This window comes from Formica exsecta, unplaced genomic scaffold, assembly GCF_003651465.1.
Source record: "Formica exsecta isolate Colony F162 unplaced genomic scaffold, ASM365146v1 scaffold2, whole genome shotgun sequence".
NCBI classification, from domain to species: domain Eukaryota; kingdom Metazoa; phylum Arthropoda; class Insecta; order Hymenoptera; family Formicidae; genus Formica; species Formica exsecta.
This window is the reverse complement of record NW_021849297.1, coordinates 5,461,149-5,480,047: the sequence shown is the minus strand read 5'-3', so window position 1 is coordinate 5,480,047 and position 18,899 is coordinate 5,461,149. Positions and strand designations below refer to the sequence as shown.

At 35.1% G+C, this 18,899-nt stretch overlaps 7 protein-coding genes across 8 annotated transcripts in view; all 7 read left to right on the top strand.

The window, feature by feature from the left end:
- Positions 1 to 2,917: 2,917 nt before the first annotated feature.
- On the top strand, positions 2,918 to 5,918 carry LOC115234320 (zinc finger protein 2-like). Its single transcript, XM_029805323.1, has 5 exons — positions 2,918 to 3,582; positions 3,671 to 3,814; positions 4,106 to 4,195; positions 4,281 to 4,345; positions 4,867 to 5,918. The coding sequence occupies exons 1-5, from the start codon at positions 3,253 to 3,255 to the stop codon at positions 5,894 to 5,896; spliced, it is 1,659 nt and encodes a 552-aa protein (XP_029661183.1). The 5' UTR covers positions 2,918 to 3,252; the 3' UTR covers positions 5,897 to 5,918.
- Positions 5,890 to 7,361, top strand: LOC115234321 (zinc finger protein OZF-like). The gene is given in 2 exon segments (XM_029805324.1): positions 5,890 to 6,017; positions 6,020 to 7,361. Coding segments are annotated over 2 exon segments (1,428 nt in total). The 5' UTR covers positions 5,890 to 5,905; the 3' UTR covers positions 7,336 to 7,361.
- LOC115234520 (zinc finger protein 239-like) lies at positions 7,336 to 8,979 on the top strand (the record flags this gene model as incomplete). Its single annotated transcript, XM_029805656.1, has 2 exons — positions 7,336 to 7,911; positions 8,335 to 8,979. Coding segments are annotated over 2 exons (963 nt in total), but the record flags the coding sequence as incomplete, so codon positions are not given.
- Positions 8,980 to 9,494: 515 nt separating this feature from the next.
- On the top strand, positions 9,495 to 14,888 carry LOC115234323 (zinc finger protein 239-like). 2 transcript variants are annotated; one of them, XM_029805327.1, is made up of 2 exons: positions 9,495 to 9,887; positions 13,594 to 14,888. In XM_029805327.1, the coding sequence occupies exon 2, from the start codon at positions 13,610 to 13,612 to the stop codon at positions 14,657 to 14,659; it is 1,050 nt and encodes a 349-aa protein (XP_029661187.1). In that variant the 5' UTR covers positions 9,495 to 9,887; positions 13,594 to 13,609; the 3' UTR covers positions 14,660 to 14,888. The 2 variants fall into 2 exon arrangements, with proteins under 2 accessions (XP_029661187.1, XP_029661186.1); XM_029805326.1 differs by lacking the exon at positions 9,495 to 9,887 and adding an exon at positions 12,504 to 12,935.
- On the top strand, positions 10,452 to 11,467 carry LOC115234330 (zinc finger protein 883-like). Its single transcript, XM_029805339.1, has 2 exons — positions 10,452 to 10,931; positions 11,002 to 11,467. Exons 1-2 carry the CDS (start codon positions 10,604 to 10,606, stop codon positions 11,166 to 11,168), a joined length of 495 nt encoding a protein of 164 aa, XP_029661199.1. The 5' UTR covers positions 10,452 to 10,603; the 3' UTR covers positions 11,169 to 11,467.
- A 26-nt stretch (positions 14,889 to 14,914) lies between the features above and the next one.
- LOC115234328 (zinc finger protein 814-like) lies at positions 14,915 to 16,646 on the top strand. The gene is made up of 2 exons (XM_029805337.1): positions 14,915 to 15,378; positions 15,449 to 16,646. The coding sequence occupies exons 1-2, from the start codon at positions 15,051 to 15,053 to the stop codon at positions 15,640 to 15,642; spliced, it is 522 nt and encodes a 173-aa protein (XP_029661197.1). The 5' UTR covers positions 14,915 to 15,050; the 3' UTR covers positions 15,643 to 16,646.
- A 1,344-nt stretch (positions 16,647 to 17,990) lies between these two features.
- LOC115234322 overlaps positions 17,991 to 18,899 on the top strand; it is a 3,794-nt gene continuing 2,885 nt past the window's right edge. The window contains exon 1 of the mRNA XM_029805325.1: positions 17,991 to 18,899. Within this exon, the coding sequence (XP_029661185.1) occupies positions 18,648 to 18,899 (252 nt within the window). The 5' untranslated portion in view covers positions 17,991 to 18,647.

Below are 18,899 nucleotides of genomic sequence, written 5' to 3'. Positions count from 1 at the left end.
TTTTTTTTTCTAATTCTTTCTTGTTTAAATCATATAAATAAAAAAACAAATTATGCAATTAATTGCTCAATTTAAATTGCGCGTATGCAATTAATAAGTAATTAATATATAAATAACAATTTACTTACCACAGGGTTGCTCCACCGGTGCCCGATGTCTCTCCTAGGCCTCCTCCTCCTCTCGGGTTGATTCACACGCGCGATACTTTAAACGGCACTTCCGCACTTTTATTAAAAGATTACTTCCGCACTTATACGCGCGATACTTTGAACGACACTCCCGCACTTTCGAATTTCGGCACGATCGAACCCCGCTTCACGTGAGAATCACACTTCGAGTCGACAAGTCGGGAATTCACCGATTACTTCGAGCAAAGGTTAAGCGGAAGCGGAAGAGGACGAAATCGATTGATGGAATCGACGCGAATGGGGTTCGCTCGACTCTTGGTCCGCGCCTGCTCCCATCGAGGGCCGACTCGAACTTCATTAGGAACGATTTCATACGAACCACCAAGTCTCTATCATACAGACTGAGCCGGGTTTATCGTAAGGCTAAGAGATGGGTCATGAATGAAGATACCCACCTCGTAGGTGCTAACAATCTAGATCACTTAGAAAACGGGCGGTCAACTTCTCTAGCGAGCGAAAATCGAACCTAATAAGTACAGCCAACTCCTCTAATGCCAAACATGTTAGTATTGCTACAATGTGCTGTTAGACGGTACAAGAGAAGGGACCCATGAACGACGATTCCAAAACAATCGACCGAACTCTAACCGATTCGGGCCGAACCGTTTGTCGGAGCAGAACGTGCCCTCAACAGCCAATTCTCGAACCGAAGTTCAAGATTAACCGCGCGAACATGCATCTATACTATGCACGAACATACGTTGCTACGCGGCCGGCATTCACCTCAGCCGCGACACTGAGGCGTTTTAACATTGCGCCTGCATTAATATATTAAATTTATTAATACATAAATATTTATATAATATATAATATTAATATAGTATTAATATTAACTGATATTAATATAAAATTAATTATATTAATAGGTATTAATATATTAATGATGAGAGACATGAGAGACATCCCCTTTAGGCGGCAACAAAGTATGATTCTCGATAACAATCATGAAAACGAGATAGAAATCCAACGCGAAGCGCGAAAACGGCGACGACGCGAAAACGCGAAAACGCGACAACGCGACGCATCGTTGCTCGTGCGGCACGATGACGGCAACGACGACGCACTAATGTGCGTTCAACGCACAAATGCGCGTGCCACATATGAGCCATTGTGCGACTCGTGGCAATGCTGTGTTGACACGCGACGCGAAAGACGCGAAAACCGTCCGCGGCACGATGACGGTACCGACGACTAATTAATTATTAATCTTCTCGACACTTGTCGCGCTCGCGTTTAGGAAAGGAATTTTATGGAGTCTCGCACTGCTACATTACTGCTCGAGTATCACCGCGCGAATGATAACAAACACATAAGAAAGGAATTTGAGAGTCTCGCCCCACTACAGTTCTATTCATTTTAATCGCAAAAATCATTAATCCATTAAAATTATTTTCAAACAGGTAAAATATAAAATATAAAAGTTTTATTTTCTATGGTAATATGACACATATATACTCGTGAAATACTATGTAATAAAAATAAAAGAATAAGCCCCTCGCGTGTAGAAGACTTCGGAACTCTGACAATATATGTCATCTCGTTTACTCTTTACTCGTTCTCGCTCTCGCTTTCGATAACATCGGAGACCTTTACTTGTCTATAATAATTTATTTATAATATTTACAAATATTATATAATAAAAACTAAAACATTTTTTTTATTTTAGAAAGTAATTTTTTAAATAATTTAATGAGTTAATAAGATTTTTAATTAATTTTAAATCATTTTAATGGATTAATGAGATTTTTAATTAAAATGACACCAAAAACACGATATAATTCAGATAATTTTTATTTAGATAAGAAAAAAATATTTTATCTAATTGAAATTTATCCGAATAATGTCGCGTTTTTTTATGTCACTTTATTTGCAAAAATTTTTTTAATCAAGTAAAATCACGTTCAAAAATATAAGAAATGTAAATATAAAAAATTTTATAAAAGTTTTTATATATTCAATAAATGCATTTCATTAGACACTATCCTTGCTCCGAAGCATTTAGTGGGCAAATGAAGGCGAAGAATCTTGTTTTTTAAGCAAAAATAGCTTTAAGCGGAGCGTATTTATTGTCATGTGTTTATTTTAAAAAGACTTATAGTATTATTTTTTTATTGTTCTAATTACTTATGTTTATATAAATTTGTATATAATCGCTTTTAATGTGCATCGGTGCGCCCTAATGCATCCAAATAAATTTATAAAATAAAAAATTAATTAAATAATATAATTAATAATAAATTGATTAATTATAAAGAGCTATATAAATTAAAAGCATAATTTTTAATATTGCTTAAAATGCTTGATAATTTTGTGTCGAGAAAGAAAAAAGTGAAAACAATTTATTGTAAATATCTTCTATACGTTACATTTAAAAATTAGGAAAAAAGTTATTAAGAAAATTTATCGAAGAAAATTTATTTTTTATTTCACATGCGTGTACCTATAAAAATACTTCAATAATAACTTATTATCGCAAGCCGTAGTATATACTAAAATGACAAAACATCACGCGCAACTAATAAAACATTAATAAATTTATAATATTTCTCCGCATTTTTTATCCACAATATGGATTTAGCACGGACTCACACCAACTGGCCGTTTTACCGTGGCACCGAAAAGTGAACCTGGCCATGTAATTCCGCTGGCTCTAAAATGAATCTAGTTGGCGCTACTGTATTAACTAGAAAAAGCGTCTTTCGAAAAACGGCGGCGTGGCCCCTCTCAGGCTTCTCTCTGGTAACACTTGGTCACACTTCACCATGCGTTTCTGCTAATTCTGATCTGGCGTCCCATGGCATCTTATACTGAAAGCCGACTCTCAGCATCCCTCGGAAAACTGTCAACCGGTTGTGAATGCGGATGAAATGATTAGAAAGAAGTGTCGAAATGATTAGAAAGAAGTGATCGTTCGAACGTCAAGTGTTCATCTATTTTTTCATCGTCTATTTTAATACATTGGTCAACGCGGTTTCGACTATGGTCGCACAATAAACGAATTTCCGGACTGCTTGACGTGTCACGTTGATCGCGTACCGGACACGTGGTCGTCGTTTTCGTCGGCATGGAACCCAGAAATTCGGCGATACTGGAATCTTCTGGCGAGGATGCCATACTAATCGAGACTGTGAAGAATATAGTGACGCAGCGGGAACGCAACGAGTCGGAGACCGAGGATGATTTCTTCCTGGTGTCGCAGGACCAGGTTGAGGGGTACTCCGGGGAGAACGTTGAGGAAACGACATCCCACAAGCACGAGACGAAGGAAGTCCTCACGTGGATACACCTCTGCAGAACATGCGCCAATACGTGCGATAATCTAATACCCATCTTCGAGGGCGAAGGAGCGGAGCACGACTTGCCTAGTAAAATACTCAAATACTTGCCAATACATGTGTGTACAGTACTTAATCGCCAAAGTGCAATTTAAGCATCAACTATCTCGGTGATGGCATATTATTTATTCGCTATTTACTTTACAGATATCTAAAAGCGATACTCTGCCATTGCAATTGTGTCATCACTGTGCAGACACGTTGTTGGCCTGGCATGAATTAAGCGAGGGATGTCTAAGTGCAGAGAAGAAACTACTGAAAATGCAGGAAACATTACAAAATAAGCAACAGGTAAAGTATAAGTAATATATTATTAAAGAAAATCTGTTTACAATTATAATAATTTAGTACACTTACTATAATCTAAGATGTAAGATCAAACAAGATAAAAGAAAATATAAGATAAAACACAAAAATTTTTATTGCCTCTATGTTTCCTGACATATTTTCTTTTTTTATTTTCTTTTCATTTAAAATTTAATGTAAAACACTTTTTTCTATCTTTCTTTCTGTCTCCTTTTCTTTGTCTCATTTTTGACATCTTGGCAGTATATATTAATTATACATTCTTTAATTTTGCAGTATTATCCTGCACCTTTAGCTAATTTTGAGGTTTCTACATTGGTTACAACAACAACTCCAACCATTGTGTCAAACACAACAAACTCGCAAGTAAGTATAATAAAACAGTACAATAAAGTATTGTAAAAAATAATTTCTCTGTATTAAGATATTCAGTTACATCTCTTTATTGCAGCCTGATCAGCAAATTAACGAAAAAAATGGAGCACATGGCATAGAAGAAATTAATAAATCTAACAGGTAATGATTTCATATATTCTCATAATTTGTTAACTGTATATGAAAAAAAGCACAAAGTTTTTTCATTCACTGTCTATTTGTTATGTTAATTTTGCTTATAATTGCCATAACTATACTTTTAGCGGGGATAATAGAATAAATGAATAAATATATGTATATAAGTGCTATGCTTGTTAAATGTTTTCTATACGTTTTACGAAAAGATGGAGATATGATCGATCTCACATTGAATACACACAATCATAACGCGTTGTAACTGATGACTCAATCAATCATTTGAAAAAAAAAAAAGAGAAAAAAGAACGATTTGCCGGCGTTGGGCACACCAAGAAAATTTTTACGACAACTTAATGAAAGATTCCGAGCAAAGCATAGAAAGAAAAAGGCAATGTACCGGAACGACCGGAGGTTGGCTTTAAAGATTATACCCAGAAAAACAAGCGCCGAAATATAACCAGCTCAAAACGGCAATCGTCCACAGCAAGTGCGAAACCTGGAGTCAAGTTTCGGCTATTTTGCAGGTCATGCGGCGTCCGGACACCGTTTAAAGTGTCCCCGGACACGCAGAATGCATTTTGGAAGCCATACAGGAAACGATGCCAACCGAAAATACGCAACCTGAAAAAGCCTGAGAGTGCGGCGACCGAGGACTGCGATCCGATTTGGATCACCGTAATGGACACGGTGCACGATCAACCGCCCGCCATGTCTGAACAACTGGAGAACGATCCCTTGAGGTTGACCGCCGAGGTGAAGAAAGAGCATATCCCCACACAAAACTCTATAAGAGACTCTAATCGCGAGAATGAGCCTTATCGGACGTTCGCGCGCGACAAGGAGAAAATCCAGATAGATCAAATCCCAGACGATGAATCGGTGCATTCCCTCGATAACGAAATGGATAAGGATTTATGCAAAAGCAGCAAAGCATCGCATAAGGAGGAATCTTTTCTGTGTGCCGAGTGTGGAAAGTGCTTCAGATTGAAGGATTCATATCTACGCCACATGAGGATTCATAAAGATGAGCGACCGTTCACTTGTCACGTATGCGGCAAGCAGTTTCGCGATTCCGGCGGACTCACCAGGCACTTGAAGGATGTGCACGCAAAACTGAAGAACTTTATGTGCGATCTGTGTGGCAAATCGTTCGCGTCCAAAGCTACACGAGAGGATCATCGACGCACTCATACCGGCGAACGGCCGTACGTCTGCGATTCGTGCGGCAAGACCTTCAAATCCAAGGCGTCCCTCTATATCCACAGCAAACTTCATACTAACGAGTTCCCTCACGCGTGCTCGTATTGTAGCAAAAGGTTCCGCCGACGACAGGAGGTGCTGGCTCATATAACTACGCATACCGGCGAGAAGAACCATGCGTGCGACGTGTGCGCGAAGAAATTCCGAGTCAAGTCCGAACTTGCACGACACAAGCTCATCCATTCCGAGAGCAAGCCGTTTGTCTGCATCAAGTGCGGTCTCGCCTTCCGACAAAAGCGCTATCTGAACAATCACATTAAAAGCCGGCACAACGAATCTCTGCGAGCGTCTTAACGATAAAGAATGTGCTTAGTGATAACAGCTTGCGCTGGACGCAATATCACTTTCCTTCTTTCTCTTTGTCTTCCTCTTCTTCTATATAAGTATGGTTCTTCATTATCATGCCTGGAAGGAAACCGATTCAAACCTGCCGCATTTGTTGTTTTTCCAGGTGTAAGCCGGCAATGGAGAAATCTTTCGTGATGTGTCGCTCCTCTCGTAGCGCTACTCTATGGGCAAATAATATTACGATAAAGTACGAAAACACTCTGGCGAGAAGCGCAGAGATTGCTAGAGAAATCTCAAAAAAAGAAACACGCAATTTACTGGATAATAGCAATATTGTAAGATACGACGAAAAAGCGGATTCAAATGCCTTAAAGTATCAATCAATAGCCCTACAATCAACAAGTGAATCTGTAAAAAAGGGCTACACTTGTGATAGCTGTCAACGCGTCTTCACACGAAAGCATCATCTCATACGTCATGTGATGGTTTGTAATACAACCAACACAGAAGATTTATCAGGAATTAAAATGACAGAAGATAAAAGGAAGACAGATTATAATTTGATAAATCGAAACAATTTCAATCATCTGATGGAAGACATCAAGAGTCGAAATAATGATGAAGATCAATATCGCGTTTCATCAACAAAATCTCCGAAAAAACGATCCGAAACTTATTCCTGCGAGTATTGTGAACACACTGTGAAAAAAAGGAAGCTATTAAACGCCCATATAAGAGAGGTACATCCTGAATTCATAAAAAAGAACCGAAAATCATTTGTCGCCACAGAGACGGTATTGCGCGCCAGAATGGAGCACAACGGTAAAATGTATTACCATTGCAGCGAATGTGGAAAGAATCTGAATTCGCCATATACCTTCTACTGGCACCTACGCATTCACACGGGCGAGCGATTGTTTACTTGCCACTTATGCGGCAAACGGTTCCGCGTAAATCAGGGTCTGGCCCGACATCTGAAAGAGACCCACGCCGGCATCAAGAAAGTACCATGCGATCTGTGCGGCCGTATGTTCTCGACGCGGCGCAATGTCGAGGATCACAGACGCATTCATACCGGCGAGCGGCCATATGTTTGCAACGTATGCGGTAAAACATTCAAGCAGAAGGCCTCCCTGTTCGTGCACAATCGTACACACTCGGACGTGTTCCCGTTCAAGTGCAGCTATTGCGGGCAAACCTTTCGCACGCGACCGCCGCTGATGGTTCATATTACCAAACATACCGGCGAAAAGCCGCACGCCTGTGATGTGTGCGGCCGTTGCTTCCGTATCAAGTACGAATTGAAGCGACATCGTCTGATCCATTCTGACGAGAAACCTTGGCGTTGTACCGATTGCAGTCTCTCATTCCGACAGAAACGTTACTTAGTTAATCATAAGAGACTCAATCATGAACCGCCACGCTGCTCGGCCACCGCGAAGTAACAGGCTGACTCTCTTTTCAGATGGACGTGTCGAGTATCAAATGAGAAGGTGAGACGTATTGGAGACAATTCGCAAAAGGACTACGAATCCAACACGGAAGGATTACCGATTAATGTCGGGAAGCTTCATTCAACAATATCTAACAAGAAATATCAATCATTGACTCATCCCGATGATCTCAATGAAAGATTGGAATCGCGAAACGATCATTCGGCAGATTCCCATCTGGATAGCTTTGAAAAAAAGCAGAAGCTTCAAAAGAACCACACGATAGATTCTCGAAACAATATGGGACGATGCGAACAGATATCGGAACATAAACACGCAGAATTAACTCGCTCAAAGAATGAGAACAAATGCATCTCCTACAAATGTAAAGAATGCGGGAAAATTCTCTCCACCTCGTATAATCTGCTCATCCACTGTAATATTCACACAGACGCGCGACCTTACAACTGTTCTATCTGCGACAAGAGCTTCCGATCGGCATCCAATATGAACAGACATGTACGTGATGTCCACAATGGCGTCAAGAATTTTGTTTGCGACGTGTGCGGCCGTCGTCTCGCCTCACGAATCACATTTAAATCGTCGAAAAGTCAAACGATAAAGCATGGAACAAAATATCTTTACTCTAAATATTGATAGAAAAATAGTTATTATTCGTAAGGATCGGAACAAAACGATAATTTATAATTTAGATTTTTGTCACTTCGATTCTTACTTTAAAAGAGATTCTTTCTTGTATTTTATCGGTTTGAGAATAATTTTAATGGATTAATGAGATTTTTGTGATTAAAATGACATTAAATACAACATAAATCGGAAAATTTTTACCTAAATTAATAATATAAAAATTTTGATTACAAATTTAACTAAAAATTATCCGGTTTATGTCATGTTTGGTATCATTTTAATCGCAAAAATCATTAATCCATTAAAATTATTTTCAAACAGGTAAAATATAAAATATAAAAGTTTTATTTTCTATGGTAATATGAGTCGAGGGACGAGCACAGACGCACTCATACCGGCGAGAGACCTCATACGTGCGAGACCTGTGGCAAATCTTTCAAACAGAAGGCGTCCCTGCACGTGCATCGGCTCTATCATTCCCAAATTTTACCGCATCATTGCGATCTATGCGATCGCGGTTTCCGGAGGAAGCAAGAATTGGACAAGCATGTGTCCTGGCATTTCGATCAAAAGCCTTATGCTTGCGATATCTGTGACGAGCATTTCAGCAGCAAGAGTTGTGTTGTTCGTCATCAACGTATTCATATCGATCAACAGTCACATATTTGCACGATTTGTAACGCTGGATTCACTCAGGAACGCTATCTGAAAAGGCACTGTGAAAACTTTCACAAAACTGTATATATATAAACATAAACAGGTTTCGTTGTTTGTTTATGGATACGTTCTGACGAAATATACAATGTTGTGTAACACAACACAAGTGAATTCTTGATTAGGAAGAATTGAAAAACATTCAATCGAATAGAATCTTGACGAGTAAAGAAGAGGAAGAAAAGGAAATCAGGAGCAAGAATCCCGAAGAAAACCAACCTTTACGTATCATAAATGTATCTTCTGATGATAAATTTGAATTGAAACATTATATAAAGTGCCGCCAATAAAACGCAAAGATGTCGAGAAATCAAGCAATAAACCGTATAGAGTCTTCGGAAGAATCGCTTTTCTGCTACAAATGTAACAGCCGATTCATCCGACAAACAGATTTAGACTGTCACATTCTTATCGATCACAATGAAATGAATTTTTGCTTTCGCTGTAATATAGTCTGTCTCGATCGGAAAACACTTAAGAGCCATAATAAAGAATGGCACAAAGCAAGACACACAGACGTCTGTATTTTTTGTCCTGTGGCTTATAAGGGATTAATACATCGCAGGAAAATGCATGGTAAAATTCAATACAAATGTGTATACTGCCACAAATTTTTCTATACATCGAAGAAACTGTATAATCATCTACGTATACACAAAAAGCCGTTTAGTTGTTCTATTTGCCTGGCGGAATTCAATACGAAACAGTCGATGCGGCGGCATCTTATCAACAAACATTTCGAAAAACCATGCCGCTGGTTGCCAAGTCTTGAAAATCTTGAACATTTTAAAAACTTAACTGTAACCAAATAAGAGGAAATAAGAAGAAAATACTTTGACTTCTCGAACTTATTTCTCTTTATGTTGATATCGTTCGGAAATGTTAATTGATTTATTTGATTTATTGATAAATTTTTTGGATTATAGATTAAAGAGAATCTTGCATGTGTGTATACGGAATTTATTAGTATTGAATAATTTCGTCATTATTCTCAAAAAAGTTTTTTTTGGACTTTTTAACAATTATTGAAACAAAAAAATTAAATAAAAATAAGCTTTGATTAGATGCCATCAAGAAAGAAGTACACAAAATAACTGACGTGAAATGACAACAATATTCTGTAATTTTGGAAATTTAACATCAAATTCTGCCGCAAAATTTGTTAAGTAACACCAGAAGAAGAAGACTGAACAAGAAAAGTTGTAAATAGATTTCAGGAAATATATTTTTAAATTATCAGAGGAAAATACTATCAGACAAGTGGATCGAAGACACTTCTGTTTAGATTTTAGAAGTTGTAATTGTCTTTAAAGCATATCCAGAATTGTTGTATACGCAACGAGTGAATTTCTATTGATATGAAATTGAACCTACGACTTCGCGCACACATTTCAGATAAAAGCAGGTGCTGGAAAAATCGACATATTCTGATGTATTACGACGAGCGTTTTTCATCACCGACGCATTCTTACCAATCCGATAGCATGTTGTGCTATCTGAAGAAACAATACAGAAGTTTTCACAAGGTCATAGAGGCTTTTATAACGTCTAAATATGAAATATGGATTTATTTGTTTTTCAAAGTATCTCGACACATAGCGCATATAGAATGCTATTGAATCCGAGGAGTAGGATATCGATTGTATATATAATATTGTTCTAGTTGCGCTGCAATATTGTTCTAGTTGTGATTTGTAATGCAGTTTTAATTGACATCCTGATTTCCTACAATTTGTATAACAAGATCGTCTAAAATTATTAGAGCGTCTTATAGAACACAGACAAATCAAGAGAGAAATTTGGAAAGTGCTGTCGGAAAATATAAGTAAAAAATCGGCAATCACGATTGCGAGGGTGTTCTTGAAAAACAAATTCCGCTTTGAAACGTCATACAAATCAAGCGAAGATTTCGAGCGTGATGGAACAAGGAGCAAGCTTCACATCTTCGACAGATCATTTTATAAACATAATGGAATCGGTGCGAATTCTCGCATCAACCGAGAGACCGTACGCTTGCAATGTATGTAAAATTCAGTTCGCCGAAATACCAAAATACGTCGAACACACGAAAGTCCACTCCGACAGACCTTACAGATGCGATAGATGCAGAAAAACCTATCAATCCTTGGTAGCGTTTCGGGAACACATTAATAAAGATCACAAACAGGTGCTTCGATATACCTGTCGTCATTGTTCTAAAAACTATACACGGTACGCCAATTACTACACACATTTAAGAGAACATGGTAAGAAATATTTATAAAATATGTTGCTTTTTTTCAAATCAATCGTATGAATATTTTTGTTTTTGTACAGAGTGCTTCGAGTGCGACGTTTGTTTTAAGCAATTCTCTGAGTATCGTGTTTTATTTGAACATTATGTAATAAATCATGTCGAAAAAGTGGATGAAAAAAAAATGGAAGAAGCCAGAAAATACCTTTGCTGTCTACAAAATCAGGATTGTCCGGAACATCCCAAGTAAAAATTTGCAAATTTGCAAAATAATAACCGAAAATTAAATGATAATATACAATAGTGCGAAACTATATGATAATCGATATAAGTAAAGCGCTGAAGAATTTCGTATAAGATAAATTTCTCATTTTGTTAATTTTAATTATTTCTTCCTCTTGACGAACATAAATTTAAATTGCGATATAACACAATTACAATGTAGTTGTCATAAAAAAATTGTTTAACGAACAGAAATGTGAGAATAACTGTCATAGAAACAAAAATGTATTTCGGAATATTATTATATATTTCAACAATAATTAGATATTAAATTCATTTAATTTTATTTTGATGATATTTCTAAATAATTTATTTTTCTCTTTCAATCTTGTACATGCACGTAATAAACAAAAAATTATTTATGATCGAAATATTGCCCTACGACTTCGCGCACACATTTCAGATAAAAGCAGGTGCTGGAAAAATCGACATATTCTGATGTATTACGACGAGCGTCTTTCATCACCGACGCATTCTTATCAATCCGATAGGATGTTGTGCTATCTGAAGAAACAATACAGAAGTTTTCACAAGGTCGTAGAGGCTTTTATAACGTCTAAATATGAAAGAGGGATTTATTTGTTTTTCAAAGTATCTCGACACATAGCGCATATAGAATGCCATTGAATCCGACGAGTAGAATATCGATTGTATATATAATATTGTTCTAGTTGCGCTGCAATATTATTCTAGTTGTGATTTGTAATGCAGTTTTAATTGACATCCTGATTTTCTACAATTTGTATTACAAGATCATCTAAAATTAAAGGACAATGAAAAAACTTTTACAAGACTTCGGATATAAGCATGCAAGTATGAAATAGCATTTGTTGTTTATTTGTAGAGATATCCGGATGATATAAATGTTAATTGTTGCGACTCGATATTCAAAATTGACAAATAGTAAGATAATTGCACGCATGCGGTGTTGTTTTAAATACTGCGAAACGCTTTAATTTTACAAACCGAATTGTTAAATTAACTACAGAATGTTTATCTCCTGCAAAAAAAAATTAAAAAATCTGCAATTCTCAGTGACTTATATTTTTTTTCTAGAAAAATTAGGGAATTCAAAAAACATTAAAAAGCGGACAAATAAATAAAACACATCAATTTCATGACTTGTGTAATGTGTAATAGGTTAATAGAACTCGTTATATACACTGATGTACATACATAAAGATAATTACACACAAATTTATAATGGCATAAATAATTAAAGAAATAAAATAATTAATACTAGAGGCTATTATTATTATTATTATTAACTCACGCTATTATAATTATCTTAATATTTTAATTATTCATGCTTATATTGTAAATTTTGTAACAAAATAAGAGGAAATAAGAAAAAAGTACTTCGACCTCTCGAACTAATTTCTCTTTATGTCGATATCGCTCGGAAATGTTAATAGATTTATTCGATTTATTGATTAATTTTTTGTATTAAAGAGAATCTTGCATGTGTAAAGGCAAAATACACGGAAATTATTGGTATTGGATATAATTTCGTCATTATTCTCAAAAAAGTAATATCTTTTGGACTTTTTAACAATTATTGAAACAAAAAAATTAAATAAAAATAAGCTTTGATTAGATGCCATCAAGAAAGAAGTACACAAAATAACTGACGTGAAATGACAACAATATTCTGTAATTTTGGAAATTTAACATCAAATTCTGCCGCAAAATTTGTTAAGTAACACCAGAAGAAGAAGACTGAACAAGAAAAGTTGTAAATAGATTTCAGGAAATATATTTTTAAATTATCAGAGGAAAATACTATCAGACAAGTGGATCGAATACACTTCTGTTTATATTTTAGAAGTTGTAATTGTCTTTAAAGCATATCCATAATTGTTGTATACGCAACGAATGAATTTCTATTGATATGGAATTGAGTGATTATAATATATTCGGTTGTTTAAAACAGAAAAATAATGAATTTTTCTTATATCTTGCTTGTTTGATTATACGTTACTTTCTTCTAGCAAATATAAAATTATAAATTAATTACTTAATCTTTTATATATCATAAGATATTTTCCTCTTAACTATTAAAAAAAACTCTTCTTGCATAAATAACATTTATATTTTTATTGAATTATTTTTATATGTAATATATAAATATTATACATATACAAAATTTTATTATAGATATATAATTGTATATACAAATATTAACAATTAATAGAGAGTAAATAATGGATTAAATCTCTCGAAAATACGAAATTTTACCTTAGACAATATAATCTTATTTCATATTTGGTTTGTATAACAGATTTTTTATTTAATAAAAATTTTGGGACACTGGAGATTGCATTAATATAATGAAGATGTGTAGTATAAATGATTATTCGATAACAAGCATGTAGTTATTTTTTATTTTTCAGATTGAAGAATCAGATTATGCACGATCGAACAACCGTCCATAGCTACTCTCGGCAAAAGTACAAGATACTCGCCGGAAAACACAGTAATAAAATTAATTCGATTCAAACTGAAACATACAATACGATCAACCAAGATCCAAAGAATATCCCATCTCTTACAAATAATATTGCTAATGATCAATCAATTAAATGTTTACCATCTCAAATAAATATATTTCCCAAAATGCGTTCGTCGAATAAATCAAAAAGTGAAAAGCAGAAAAATAAAAATACAAAAGACAAAGGTTCCAATCCTGCTAAACTGACGCGCGCAAGTGGTGCAAAAGAAATGAAGGATATTTCGACGGAATATATCGCCGAGATGAACGCTAATGCTTGTCTAGAAAAAAATGTCAAACAGTGTAAAACTGAAAGAATTTCATCCATCAATGATGCGGCAATGATTTGCAAGATCTGTAATAAAAAGTTTCCTTCACGGAAAAGCTACTGGGCTCATGTACGCACGCACAAGGGAGAAAAATCGTACACGTGTCATATCTGCGGTAAGCAATTTATCCAGGGCGGTAGTTTGTATTATCATCTGAAGCACGTGCACGACGGCGTAAAGAATCACGCTTGCGACATATGCGGCCGCAGTTTTGCTATGAAGACCGCCATGGAGGACCATCGGCGTATTCATACCGGTGAACGCCCGTATGTGTGTCACACCTGTGGCAAGACATTCAAGACTAAAGCGTCCCTTTATATACACAGCAAGACTCATACAGATGAGTTCCCGCATAAGTGCATCTATTGCGCCAAGAGATTTCGCTGGAGACAGCAGATGCTGGGTCACTTGACGGTGCACACGGGTGAAAAAAATCACACGTGCGACGTATGCGGCAAGGGTTTCGGCGTGAAAAACGACTTGACTAGACATAAGCGTATCCACTCCGAGGAAAAGCCGTATACGTGTCAGCAATGCGGCATCAGCTTCGGCCAGAAACGTTATCTCAAAAGTCACGAACGCTTAAGATTAGGAATGTGCGGGTACTCGCAAGAACAAAATCAAATCGAATCCGATTGATCTTGTCACGTTGGAATTGAATTTGAATAATTCCGTATAATTTAAATATTTTTGATATCGAGAATACAAAAATTATTTTCCTATGAATTATTTCAAATAATCACATATCCCATATCTTAAGATATGGACATATATATTTATGTATATATACACGTGTATCATATATATACATATATATATACATTGTGTATGTATCTCATTAATAACGTTCACAATGTGTATATATATACATTGTGAAGTCTTATAGAACACAGACAAATCAAGAGAGAAATTTGGAAAGTGCTGTCGGAAAATATAAGTAAAAAATTGGCAATCACGATTGCGAGGGTGTTCTTGAAAAACAAATTTCGCTTTGAAACGTCATACAAATCAAGCGAAGATTGCGAGCGTGATGGAACAAGGAGCAAGCTTCGTATATTGGATAGATCATTTTATAAACATAATCGAATCGGTGCGATTTCTCGCATCAACTAAGAGACTGTACGTTTGCCATGTATGTAAAATTCAGTTCGCCAAAATAAGAGAATTGACCGATCACGAGCAAGTCCACTCCGTCAGACCTTACAGATGCGATAATTGCAGAAAAACCTATCAATCCTTGGTAGCGTTTCGGGAACACATTAATAAAGATCACAAACAGGTGCTTCGATATACCTGTCGTCATTGTTCTAAAAACTATACACGGTACGCCAATTACTACACACATTTAAGAGAACATGGTAAGAAATATTTATAAAATATGTTGCTTTTTTTCAAATCAATCGTATGAATATTTTTGTTTTTGTACAGAGTCTTTCGAGTGCGACGTTTGTTTTGAGAAATTTTCTGAGTTTTGTGTTTTATTTGAACATTATGTAACAAATCATGCCGAAAAACTGGATGAAAAAATGGAAGAAGCCACAAAAAAACGTTTGCTGTCTACAAAATCAGGATTGTCAGGAACATCCCAAGTAAAAATTGGCAAAATAATAACCAAAAATTAAATGATAATATACAATAGTGCGAAACTATATAATAATCGATATAAGTAAAGCGCTGAAGAATTTCGTATAAGATAAATTTCTCATTTTGTTAATTTTAATTATTTCTTCCTCTTGACGAACATAAATTTAAATTGCGATATAACACAATTACAATGTAGTTGTCATAAAAAAAAATTGTTCAACGAACAGAAATGTGAGAATAACTGTAATAGAAACAAAAATGTATTTCGGAATATTATTATATATTGCCTTCAACAATAATTAGATACTAAATTCATTTAATTTTATTTTGATGATATTTCTAAATAATTTATTTTTCTCTTTCTTTCGGAACGGTTTTCTGTATTTAAGGAATAGACAAATAACTTTCAAATATGTTTCGTAAAAACAATATTGTCATTAATGCTCGTGAAAAATCCATTATATATTACGAAAATATTCTTGTATATTATACGAAAGTATCCTTGATCCTCCAATAAACAATCAATGTATTCATATCGATCAAGAATCGTATATTGTTAAGTAGCATCACTATCTGAAAGGACAATGAAAAAACTTTTACAAGACTTCGGATATAAGCATGCAAGTATGAAATAGCATTTGTTGTTTATTTGTAGAGATATCCAGATGATATAAATGTTAATTGTTGCGACTCGATACCCAAAATTGACAAATAGTAAGATGATTGCACGCATGCGGTGTTGTTTTAAATACTGCGAAACGCTTTAATTTTACAAACCGAATTGTTAAATTAACTACAGAATGTTTATCTCCTGCAAAAAAAATTGAAAAATCTGCAATTCTCAGTGACATATTTTTTTTCTAGAAAAATTAGGGAGTTCAAAAAACATTAAAAAGCGGACAAATAAATAAAACACATCAATTTCATGACTTGTGTAATAGGTGACAATGTTTAATATGTTAATAGAACTCGGTTAGATGCACTGATGTACATATATAAAGATAATTGCACACAAATTTATAATGGCATGAATAATTAAAAAAGTAAAATAATTAATACTAGAGGCTATTATTATTATTATTATTATTGAATGCAAATAATGATAATAACTCACGCTATTATAATTATCTTAATATTTTAATTATTCATGCTTATATTGTAAATTTTTATATGATAATCCTTAAAATGCAATCTAGTGGTATCCAACCGAATTCGCTATAAAAGAACGCATTATATATTTTTACTCTGGACTATCAAGTAATGTAAATTTACTTGTAAAATAAAATGTAACAATTAATATAAAAAGCAAAAACATAAGTAATATAATGTATAACATAAAACAACAAGATTTCGTACGAGATAATTGTATTATTTTATTTATAGTTTTTTCTTTCTCCTCCATATCTAAAGTTAATTTGCAATTTAATAACGATCGATCTAATTTTCATAAATAAAACTTGCTTGAAGACTAAAGATCTGAAATTAATTGTAATACAAAATACTAAGTAATAAATGGTGTTTAAAATATCTTACGCGATATTATTATCTTCAATCGTAATCAGAAACTAATCTGAAACTAATTTAGTTTGATTGAAACATTTAGAGGATATTTAAATAATCCTTATTCCTGTCTTTTTTCTCGAGGCGCTTCTCTGCGCTTAAGACTTGCTTGAAATATGACGCGCTTATGACTTTCTTGAAATATGACGAAATCGGTATTGTCATTAATACGTGTGAAAAATCCGTGTGTATTTCGAAAATACGTACAGAACGCGCTATAGTTGGAACAACCTTGCACGTGCACGTAATACATCGAAAACTATTTATAAATGAAACCGCCATCGTATTATTACCCGAAATAAGTTGGGACGTCCACAGTCTTGACGTCTGTCTACGCGGTGTCCAAAGAAACATGTGATAGTATATGTCTATGTGTGTATAGTATTATAATTTTTAATGATTTTTTATAATCTTGTATAATCTTGCCTCCAATAATCTTGCCTCTCAAATACTTATATACGTCAAATTTGAAATATCTCAAAATTTTTATATTATAATCCTGTCTTTGATAATTATATCTCCTATTCTCGATAATTAACCATGTTATCATATCTCTTAATTATCTATAGTTTAATTTCTAAGGCTTGATAATTTTTAAAGTAATTTGAAAAATAACTCGATACATTTCTAGAATGAAATAATTAAAACTTCGAAATATTTTCATCGAGCACAAGAGTTAAGTGCGGATTCGATCCGAGAATAGATCTCGTTGTTGTATTTTCCCTAGCACATCCTGTATATTGTTTACATGTTTTTTTCCCTTCGCTTCCCTATCTTCCTCCGAAGAGGCAAAGACGAAAACGACGCGCGCGCTCTTCCCCGACGCGAGAATAAAATAAACGAGAGACGTCGAAGAGGCGGACTGTAAAATATATCTTCGAGGACCCACGCAATATTTGGCGACGACAGAAACCGTCAAGTTGACCGTCTTTACGGTGGATCAAATCCAACGAATAATTTTCCTGCAAGAAGACAAAAGTGTGGCATGAAGTGCATGATACCAAGTCATCAATGATTTGGATCATCATTTTAATAACCGTAGCGTTATCAGGATAACGTGGATAACACATCTGTGATTTTTTGTCGATTCAATTATTAAAATCAGTGAATTATTTTCGCGATTCATCGAACAATTGAGACTTGCGCGCGAATATTTCACAAGGGTATCTTATACGTCATATTTAATGAAGATCCATCGTATTTGTCTAGCTTTAATTATGGTCATGAGAACAATGGTTTAAAAGAGTTTTGTGCACGTGGGTTTCGTTTAGAAACAGTCTAAAGTGAATTTGTTCTACTGCTATAATAACAATATATAAGTCGTAATATATTTATAATTTCAAAGACGTTTACAACGTCAGATTTCATTCACCATTTTCACGATGCAATTATACCAAGAGGAATAATTTAATTTGACGAAGCATGACATAATAAAGGGTGACAAGAAGAAGCTCAAAAAAATTTCTACGAACATCCTACAAGGATGCAGCGAGTCCTGAGCTTCCAAATGACCCGCAATATCGACGAGTCCAGTGAATACGTAACGAAACGATTGTGTTTCTCGTTTCTCTTCTCGGTCGGTTTCCTCTGTCTTCTCTGCGGCTTTTTGTTAGGCCGCTTCGCCGTCGAGAGGTCAATGGAAACTCAAGCGCAGAAGACGCGGGGCGAATTGGCCGGAAATGGTCTCCGGACGACGGAGCATCTTCAGCAAGTGATGCTTCTAGAATTGACAAGA